The sequence below is a fragment of the Bidens hawaiensis genome, unplaced genomic scaffold, assembly GCF_021521415.1.
Source record: "Bidens hawaiensis isolate Kalapana, Puna unplaced genomic scaffold, B.hawaiensis_p1.1 tig00008883_1, whole genome shotgun sequence".
In the NCBI taxonomy this organism is placed as follows: domain Eukaryota; kingdom Viridiplantae; phylum Streptophyta; class Magnoliopsida; order Asterales; family Asteraceae; genus Bidens; species Bidens hawaiensis.
Window position 1 is genome coordinate 557,520 of NW_027491643.1, and position 10,955 is coordinate 568,474.

The 10,955-nt window shown below is 32.1% G+C and overlaps 1 protein-coding gene and 1 pseudogene across 1 annotated transcript; one reads left to right on the forward strand and one right to left on the reverse strand.

Moving 5' to 3' along the window:
• The first annotated feature begins 893 nt into the window (after positions 1 to 893).
• On the forward strand, positions 894 to 2,286 carry LOC143530269 (scarecrow-like protein 3 pseudogene; annotated as a pseudogene).
• Positions 2,287 to 3,871: 1,585 nt separating this feature from the next.
• LOC143530270 (ubiquitin-conjugating enzyme E2 20-like) lies at positions 3,872 to 5,118 on the reverse strand. Its single transcript, XM_077025852.1, has 6 exons — positions 4,944 to 5,118; positions 4,815 to 4,842; positions 4,504 to 4,731; positions 4,371 to 4,434; positions 4,147 to 4,206; positions 3,872 to 4,059 (listed from the first exon to the last, which is right to left on the reverse strand). The coding sequence occupies exons 1-6, from the start codon at positions 5,054 to 5,056 to the stop codon at positions 4,016 to 4,018; spliced, it is 537 nt and encodes a 178-aa protein (XP_076881967.1). The 5' UTR covers positions 5,057 to 5,118; the 3' UTR covers positions 3,872 to 4,015.
• Positions 5,119 to 10,955: the final 5,837 nt, after the last annotated feature.

A 10,955-nucleotide genomic window follows, 5' to 3' on the forward strand; every position in this document is an offset into this window, starting at 1 on the left:
TATAATTTATTTTTATTATTGATGTGTGTTTTTTTAGTTTTATGTATTTTTTTTTATTTCTTTTTTAATTTTAATACATTTTTATTTAATTATTTAAATAAATTGGTTTTTATTTGTTTAGTTTAATTATATCAAAAAAATAATAAAAAAAGATACGATGAGCACAGTTTGTAACCACTACACCATTATACCCCAAAAAACAAATTCCCACATCATGCTGACTGAGCGTCACGTGTTGTAATTCGCCCCAATTTGTAACCCCCAATACACATGGCCAAGACACCGTTGAATTCACAAAAAAGAAAATACAAACACACTAGTAGAATTGAATACATGCATACACAATTAAAAACTTAGAATTGATAAAATAATAATAATAACGAAATTTAAAATCTCCCATGAGCTGCTTACTCAATGATTCCCAATCCACCTCAAGTGATGACAAACAGCTACAAAAAGCAGTTTTGTTTTGAGGGAGAAAAACAGTGCACAAAATTCACATATTCTCCTCCTGCAACAACAAAAAACACTAGTCGACACTAAACCATCGGTGAACATAAATAAATACAAATCACACCCCATTTCTCTCTTTTCTTTTATTCTCATTAATAATTAATAATAACATACACACACACACAAATTACCCTTCATTTGACTTCAATTCACACAATTTTGTTTTAAAGATTTGAGTTGAGTTTTCCATTAATTTCAATACCCACCAAGGAATCGTGTTGCAGGTTTTACCACACTTTCTCTCTCTAAAACCCCCAAACTCTTTATTTGAATTCAATTCACAAAATTTGAAGTGGGTTTTCGATGAATTGCAAAACCCAGTAAGGAATCTTGAAAGCAAATTGCTGTTTTTTAGTTGCTTATAAATACTTCAGTTTGTAATTGATTGTTGAAATCCAATGGTTCAAGATGATGGGTCATCATCTGTAACTTCAACACCATTATGTCATCTGTATTATTATTATCTGGAATGGGATCACCGTACCCATGGCTCAAAGAGCTCAAATCGGAAGAAAGAGGTCTATGCTTAATTCACTTGTTACTCACTTGTGCCAAACATGTAGCTTCTGCCAACTTTGAACATGCTAATATTGCCCTTGATCAAATCTCCCATCTCGCCTCACTCCAAGGCGACACAATGCAACGAATCGCTTCGTACTTCGCTGAAGCACTCGCCAACCGAATCCTCAAAACGTGGCCCGGAATCTATAAAGCGCTCGATTCTACCAAGGTACCCTTTTCATCCGACAACGTTTCGGTTAAGAAGATGTTTTTCGACTACTTTCCGTATTTGAAAATATCATTTGTGATAACGAACCAAGTGATAATCGAGGCTATGGAAGGGGAAAAGATGGTTCATGTAGTTGATCTTAATGCTGGTGAGCCCACCCAGTGGCGCGCGTTGATTCGTGATCTTAGCGTGCGCCCTGAGGGCCCACCGCATCTTAGGATCACAGGTGTCCATCAACAGAAAGAGGCTTTAGACCAAATGGCCAGGGTTTTGACCGAAGAAGCCGAAAAGTTAGATATCCCGTTTCAGTTCAATCCCATTGTGAGCAAACTAGAGAATCTTGATGTCGATAAACTTAACGTTAAAACAGGTGAGGCGTTAGCGATTAGCTCGGTTTTGCAATTCCACTCATTGTTAGCACCTGATGATGAAGTCGTTAAACCGAAAATAAACTCAAACGGGGTTAACTTTTTCCAAATGAATAAAAAAGAATTGGCCAACGTGAGTCAAGATACCGCCTCGTCATCCCCTTTGTCTAGTACAATCACTTCCACGAAAGTGGACTGTTTTCTAACCGCGTTAAGGGGGTTGTCCCCAAAAGTGATGGTGCTAACCGAGCAAGACTCGGATCATAACAACCCCGTGTTAATGGAGAGGATTTCAGAATCTTTATACTTCTATGCATCCTTATTTGACTGTTTGGAATCGAGTTTACCACGAGGTTCAATCGAGAGACTGAAGTTGGAAAAGATATTATTTGGAGAGGAGATCAAGAATATTATTTCTTGTGAAGGTGGGGAGAGAAAAGGGAGACATGAAAAGCTTGAAAAGTGGGCTCGGAGACTCGATATGGCTGGATTCGGGTGCGTCCCTTTGAGCTACTACGCGCTTTTGCAAGCGCGTAGATTGGTTCAAGGGTATGGTTGTGATGGGTGTAGAATAAAAGAGGAGAATGGCTGTGTGGTGATGTGTTGGCAAGACCGACCGCTTTTTTCTGTTTCGGCTTGGAAATGTCGAAGATGAAAGGATGGTTGATATTGTGTTGTGTTGTGTTAATGTTTAGGTTTGGGTTTGTGTTTGATGTTTTGCTTTTGTGTTTTGGTGTATGAGGACCAATTTAGATATGCATAGTTTTATATAGTGAATTTAATTTAATCTAATGGTTTATGTTGTGCAATTAATGACCAGATCCTTGAGTTAACAGGCAATTGAATAATCTGATCTTGTGAAGTTTGTGCTTGCTATTCTTCAAGTATTGATACTGCTGGCCTTAAGACTATAAACGAACCTACACAAACATGAACATGGCATGTTTGTGTTTGTTAGTTTAATTTTAGCCTGACACATGAACAAACACAAACAATTTATCAAACATATTTTCTTTTCGTGCTCGTTTGTTAAGATAAATTGTTGTGTCCGTTTATGTCTGTTAATATTCAAACGGACGGTGCAAAAACATACACGAGCGCAAATGAACATAGCGAACACAAACATATAAGAATTAGCGGCCATTATTGGACAAAATTTTAAATTTAAGTTAATTCTTTAAGCGTCGCTACTCAATTTGCAATAGCCTTTTATTTGTATGTGCAAATGATAGCTGATACTTTCGTAAAGAATGAGTCCCTTCATCTTTACATTTCTATCTCGAATTCTAGTTCTCTCAAATCTGTTCATAACATTCGTCCTTTAGCATATTGACATGAGGCTTTGTATAATTTTGTTTATTTTATCGCCCAGTGACTTGCCAAGCTAATAACTAGAAACTACATTCAAACCTTTAATCATAGAACATACAAAAGAATTAAAGACATTTTATTATATTGATACTTCGATGCAGACTTTTACAGGAAAAAAAACACAAACAGCTTTTCCACCATCTTCCTGTATTCTGCAAACATCATAATAATAATTTCAGTATTCAAGTATACGATGTCTCTACCTGAAGAATATCCAAACATACGTTTCCAAAAGCATCCATGTTAGGATGGAAGCAACCCGTCTCAAATTTGATCTTTGGAGGCTTGAACGTGTAATCGTTTGGGAATACAAGTGAGAGTTTGTATTCGGTTCCTTCAAAGACTGTGTCTTTGCTACCTGAAATAGTTTCGGTCGGGTTTGGGTTTCATTTCCATCCCTAGTAATATTCGATGATATCACAAAAGAGATAAAGGAGGGATTTTACACCAATGACAGTAACAACTCAAAAATTCGTAACCAAAAAATTCCGTTAGCAATCAACCTTGGAACAATTAGTTTAGGGTAACATTTACCGGTGATTCTTATGCTATTCCAAACATTCCAAAATAGAGATAATCTTCATCGAATATTTATTAATTTATTTTGATCATCATTTGTATAGTATCATCATCAACACTCTCTCTAAAAAAACCTCCTGTTCGGTTACACTCTCCATAAATGCGTATTGAAGATATGCGATCTGCATTTGGGTCCGCATTAAATGAAAGTTGGTCGATATGTTAATATGCGAATTAAGTTAACTTTTAGGTTAACTTTTACCCTCTTCGGGCTGATACAATTTACCGGACTTGTCATAACAAGAAATCATTAGAATCATCAAAAATGCCAGCACTTTAACAAAATTCAAAAGTTAGAACTGTCCCATGTATAGATCTGCACGAAAATGCATTCAACTCGGTCCCAAGAAACATACATATAAAGAATCTTTAAAGTACATGTTTATAGAAAACAAAAAAAAAAAAACAATTCTCATTGCAATGTTATATGCAACCAATCAAGCCTCCATTCATCCTATTCAACTGGTTTATACAGCTTCTTCACCATCTTTCTGTATTCTGCAAACATAATATAGTAATAATAATAGTTTATTAGTATTCATTCAATAATCAATAATACAATAATACACCAACCAACCAACCAACCTTCTTGATTACTCCAAAGTGCTGCTGCTTGTGTGTTCAAAGGTGAACTTGTATTTGGTTCTGCAATTAAATAAACATTGATAATAAGTTAAATTGACACCCATTCAAATATTAGTTCACTTTATTATTATTATTATTATTATTATTATTATTATTATTATTATTATTATTATTATTATTATTATTATTATTATTATTATTATTATTAGATCATACATACATACCTCCAAGCAGACTTTGAATAGATATCAGAATACTTCTCACATCATAAGCAGCTGACCATTTGTCCTAAAATTATATAACCATCAGTTTTAATTAAATACATACATGTATGTTAAATAAATATATAGCAATTACCTGAAGAATATCCAAACATATGTTTCCAAAAACATCCACATTAGGATGAAAGCACCCCGTCTCGAATTTCACCTTCGGAGGCTTGAAAGGGTAATCGTTAGGGAACGAAAGTGAGAGCTTGTATTCGGTTCCTTCAAAGACCGTGTCGTTGCTCCCGGAAATCGTTCCTTTCCAGAAAAAGATGTTGTCTTCCTCCGGAAACGCAGATACCGCGGTCTCACCACTCATCTGTGATCAAAATTATTATTATTATTATTTTTGTTATAACACAAACTTACATGAATAAAAGATTCTTTCTTGTGTTTACTTACCATTAGATCCATCAGTTCTGACTGCAATCTGTTTCAATAAAAGATAATAAACAAATTATTAGTATCAATTATTATATACATAGAATTTGTTGAAACCTAACACCCAAATCAACAGAATTAAAATAATACCTTTTAAGGACGGATTGAGTATCGAGGGTCTTAGGGATGGGAAGAGAGTGTTTGGAAGCATTAGCGGGTGCATCGGGAGTCAGATTGTTGCTTTGATTGTTGACGGCCGCCATATCCGAAACTGTAATTGTCTGAATCAAGGGAGTTAGAAGAAGAAGATGAATGAGAGACCAATTGATTAGTTGTTACTAATATTATTTGAACGTTGAGTGAGATGTGTTGAAATGGTGGGTATTAGTAGCGGATTTTATTTGAACGTTGAGATTTGAAGGCGGCGTCTTTCTTCTCTAACGGCTACTTTCTTTAGGTTTTTCTCTTTTTCTTTTCTTTTAATTTTTAATATAATAGAGTTTGAAATAATTGATTACAAAACTAATTAATAAAATCCGGATAGTAAAAATGGAAAAAATTTGTAATTGATTTGGTTTTTCAAACCCAACTAACCAAGAAAATATTTCGAATTTACTTCATAACTAGTTAAGTGACCCTTGTATTACACATGTGAAAAGTTATTTAAATGCGAATATAAAAAAACCGGGTATTAGTGAATCGTTTTGCATAATAATCACATATATATTTTTAGGGTAAAGTTAAAATACAAAGGTACAACAAAAATGAGAAGAGTGAGAAGGAATTTAATCCATTGATCTTATTTCTGGATGGTGGAGATTAATTTAATAATAAAAATTGATGAAAATAACATAAAGGTAATAACCCTTCTATGATGACTCTCCCTCTTCATATAGAAAACACATGTCAAATCCCCTATCATTTTAAAACGTCTATAACATTTTAATACGTCATTTTTGTAGAATTTTTTTTACCATAATAACAAACGTTTTTTATCATTAATATGAATACTATATTGTTATATAAAAATAAAAAAATTTATTGGGTTTTTTATATTGTGTTATTTGGTTGTCCATTGTGTTTTTTAATTGAGTTTTTCAAATGTATTGTGTTATAGATTTTGGTCATTGTGTTTTTCAATTGGTACTCATATTAAAGATAAAAATTAAAACACAGATTACATCATTGTGTCTTTTTGTTCGTCATTGTGTCTTTGTGATCAACATTTGTCTTTCTACTTATCATTGTGTTTTAGTCATTGTGCTCAACATTCACTTAAGTTAAGAATGATAGTATTATATTCATTGTTTATTACGTTCAAGTCATTGTGTAATATGTATTATGTTTTACGTTTCAGGTCATTGTGTTATATGTATTTACCATTGTGTCTTACGTTTCATGTCATTGTGTTATATATATTAATTATTGTGTTTTACGTTTCAGGTTATTGTGTAATATGTATTAATCATTGTGTTTTATGAGATAAGTTGTTAGTATTTTTCATTATATTTACATATTATTACACAACGGTGTTATTAGTATTTAAAAAAAACACAATAATCATTTGAAAGACACAATGGCGAAAAAAACACATTGACAAACAGAAATACACAATGACGAAAACTGACACAATGGTAAGCAAAATAGACACAATAACGAAAAAAGACACAATGGTAAGCAAAAAAGACATAATGACGTAAATTTTTTTTATTTTTATATAACAAAGTTATACTCATACTAAAAATAAAATTACGCTTGCTATTATGGCGAATTTTATTTTTAAAAAAAATATCATATGGAAAAGTTATAGAGGTTTAAAAATGATGAGAGAATTAACATGTGAGTTGCATGTGGAGAGAGAAAATATGTACTATTACTTTATACCATTTTTCCTTTGGTCCATACTTACACATGCCAGTTAATTATGGCTTCTCACAATTCTCAATTTTTTTAGCATTTATAGAATAACTCAACCCATATTTTTAATAGAGGAGAAAAAGAAGAAAATATTGTAACTATAGGGGTTTTAATTTGTAAACAATAGTAAACAATAGTGTTTATAGGTTTCGTTGATTGTAAAATACTAATAGTTTTTTTTATGTGATTTAATATATAAAATAATTGGTTTGCTTTAAAGTATTCGTGATTATTTGGAAAAGAGAAATACAATATAGAATTTGTAATTTCGTTTAGATCGAAACTAAAAAAGAAATATAATAATACTATAAAAACATTATAGGTGTTCACATGATAATCAACTAGGCTGTCCACCTATGCATCAGCTTTCCTTTTTTTTTTTCCACATGTTTTCCATTAAAATTTAAAGAATAATTTATCCAACACACACGATCCGTTTATATATTATAACCCGATTTCTTATAACCAATTACCATTTTAATCCATTCTTTCTTAGTGTTCAACTACTAAACCATAATTGGTGTCTGCCGCCCAACTGAATCCCTCTAATGATGATCTTCTTCTCCATTGTTTACAAGATTCTTCGTTCCAGCCGTAGTCAATGGAGAAACCCCTTTACCAATTACCCAATTAGCCCTAAAATTCATTGTACGATACATATTCAATCGTTCAATGTTCAATCGTTGATAGACCCAAACGTTTTTATCTTCAATCGTTGATAGTCCCAATCGTCTCCATCTTCAATCGAGTCAGTATGTTTATTTTTCATTTTTTCAAATTTCTATCCTGAATTTGATTTTAGTTTTTTTTTCAAATCTTATATATCATTAACCTTATTGGTTATTTCATATTAGTAAGATATTTCATATAGTTAATTAAGAAAATTCCTTATTTTTTCGTAAAATATATTGTTTAATTAACTATGATTCTTATATGTTTACTATGATGATTGATTTTTGATTTTATTATTTCTAATTATTAATAATAGTCAACATCTGTTGGTTAGGGAATGTATATAAATTCATAACTGTACTCGAATCTTTAATTTGACTTGAATTATAATATTTTATGAATTGTCTATAATTATGGTGGTTATTTAGCGAGTATAATTTTTGGTAGTTCCAAAAATTATGCTCCTTATTATCAATTCATTAAAATTTTATTAAATTGTATTAATTTATATATGAAACCGTAACTGCTAACAAAATTATGAATCCGTATTTTAAATTTTAAGAACTTTATATCAATAAGCAATTAATTGTTGTTTTTCGGTATCAATTTTGTTAACATTTTTGGAAACTAATATCTATATTTTTTACATTTTTAATTAATACTTTCAAAAGTCAATGAGCTATAATCTTTGTTCAATCTTTTAAACATTTTAGACACATAATTAAATAATTAATTAATTTATAACTAACTATAATCTTGGTTCAATTTGTTAATGTTTTTGACTTTTGTCAATTCAGTCTAACCTTAATCATACTAATTTATAAATCATATCATATTAAAATTATATAAGATTTTCATCCCTATATAAGATTGGAGTCACACAACTCATTTTTCACTATAGTCGCATTGCTTATAACAGCGATATCTCCTCTTTTGTAAGGCCCCGTTGCCGGTGCCCTACTTTGGACGTTGGATTTACTCATAAATACAGTTCTAAATATCAGAGTTAATAAAAACATTCACGGAATAATAAAACCTTCAAACCAATACATTACATAACCATCAATTCTTGTCTTAACGAGCATTCAAATCGTTTAAACATAAAACATTGTCTTTTAAATAACATAACATTTCCTTGAGATATCAGTATCTTCAATACTATGTCATGTGTTTCCCCTCAAGCGAGCTGCCTCATTCTACTCACCTGCGTGCATACTAAAAGTCAGCTACGCTGAGTGATTTCTAGTTAATCATACAACATACAGTCAGTTCACATACTTGCACACATGCCCGAAGGTGTGTACATCATTCATACTTTACTTTACATGCATAACTATCCAAACTACTTAAAAAGCCTTCCGTCCTATAACCTCACAGATAATATAAGGGCCTGATCCCCAAGATCACAGATATTATAAGGGTCTGGTCCCTACCCTCACCGATATTATAAGGGTCTGGTCCCTATTATCACAGATATTATTAGGGTCTGGTCTCTATCTTCACAAATATTATTAGGGTCTGGTCCCTATGTTCATGCAACTATACCGTACCTGTCTTTACATTCTTTCATTAACAAAACGTGCAATATCTGAAGATCGTTCACGTACTATCAACATAACGTAACATACATACATTATTCATACATCATATATATATATATATATATATATCATATCTTTAACTACCACCTGGCTGTACATGCAATATCCGATGATCGTTATTGTTCACGCACCGTCAAGCAATCATCATACATAAATCATACAAGGCAAACACTTACCACTTAAGGTAAGTGTATTAACTATCACATCGAGTATGCACACAGCCCCGAAAACATAACAAGGTAGTGGGGCTAGAAACTCACCTGAACGCGATTACGTTCATCGTTTATAGTTATCTCTTTCTTGAGCTGTGCACGACTAACTGTATAATCATTACATATATTAAATACGGCTCTAGCTCTTTGATGTGCTAGAAACAGTCAATTAAATATTAAGTAAATTAAACAAGTAATAAAAACTCGATTTAAGACTCAACTACACAATACACCGGCAAGTGCACCGATCAATTGTACTAAATCTAAGTAAGTCCGGAATATCGAACCCACAGGACTATATAAATTACGTTAATTAACTAATTAGACTCGACTTATGACACGACTATTTATTATTAATGTTTTAAGGGGTTTTTTAAACTAATATTAAACTAAGAAATTAAATAAACAAGTAAACGAGAAACAAGCAATTAATCACAAGATCGAAACCATTAAGAGAAGGAATCTACCTAGGTAAGAATCCCATGTATCAACAATCATCATGCAATGGACAAATAATATGATATGGAAACTGATTTCTAAACATATTTATCTAACAAACCCTAAAGGACCCTTGACCGAATCAAATGACATCCCAAAGAATAATTATTAGATTATTAAGCAATAAGTTATATTGATTTCCTCACAGTTATCATATAGGGTTAATTAATAGTATCTAAAGCAAGCAATCTCATGAAACACTAAACTCTAGATAACTTGATAAGTTTATCACGACATCATGAACAAGGATCAACACAATAACCAAGCAAGAATGTTGTCAATAATCTAACCTGGAATGCGATTGACCAAGACACATGAACAACTCCTCACCTTACAGCTATTGGAATTTAGCAGAACATTCAAAATCCAAATTAACGCTTAACAAGCTTCTATGATCTAATAGGCCTATTCAATCACAATAATCAAAACACCAAGTAATGATTAAACATGAACCCTAATATCTAAAGAACACAATCAATAGAAAACAAGATCCATGTGAAGCAATAATTAACAATCAACCAAGATAACAAACATTCATATGCTTCATGAAAGCAAAATCAATTCTTTACCATTAAATCAACAAATCCATAATCAAAACATATTAGTCCAAAACAAGAATCAAGCATCAAACATGTTCATCAAACCTAGGTAGACATGAAGTCTAGCCTAGCATAGTCATAATCAAAGATAAATAACTAAAACAAAGAACCAAGAGTAAAATCATAAAAGATGATAAACAAGAACAATGAAAAAGAACGAGAGAACCCGTCTTAATCGGCCCTTGAACACCCGTATGAAAGCTTGATGATCTTCTCTCTTCCTAGCCTAAAAAACACCTTCAATCTTGGCTCTTCTATCTCCAAAATCAGCTGTCAATAGTTGTTAATTCGTTTAGGTTTATAATCCTCTTTATATAAAATGAGCTGGGCCTAAACTTTGCAAAATATGGCTGGTCAGAAGAGCTAGGCGCCGCACGGCCTCCCTTGGTCACCTCCGTCGCGCGGCGCGTCGTATATCAGAAGGGAATTTCGAGTTTTCTTGTTATTTCTTGCTTATTCATATTAGATCTTGATAAATTTCTTTCTTGAACTCCAAGCAACGATTAGGAACTTCTAGAACTTGTTTCCCTTACTTCTTCAAGCCATAAATCTATATGAAAACAAATTAACACACTAAGTGGAGTAATCATGTAATCATTGACGAGCAAAACGAACTTAAACTTCTCATAAAATGATAGAAAGAATTAAAGCTTAACATTCAAG

Bases quoted from the DNA above. Each gene is read 5' to 3' on its own strand.
- LOC143530270 (XM_077025852.1), bottom strand. From the start codon at position 5,056: ATGGCGGCCGTCAACAATCAAAGCAACAATCTGACTCCCGATGCACCC. The intron at 4,207-4,370 runs GTATGTATGTAT...ATTTAATTGCAG, and splicing joins TATTCAAAGTCTGCTTGGAG to AACCAAATACAAGTTCACCT. The intron at 4,060-4,146 runs GTTGGTTGGTTG...TTATGTTTGCAG, and splicing joins ACTTTGGAGTAATCAAGAAG to AATACAGAAAGATGGTGAAG.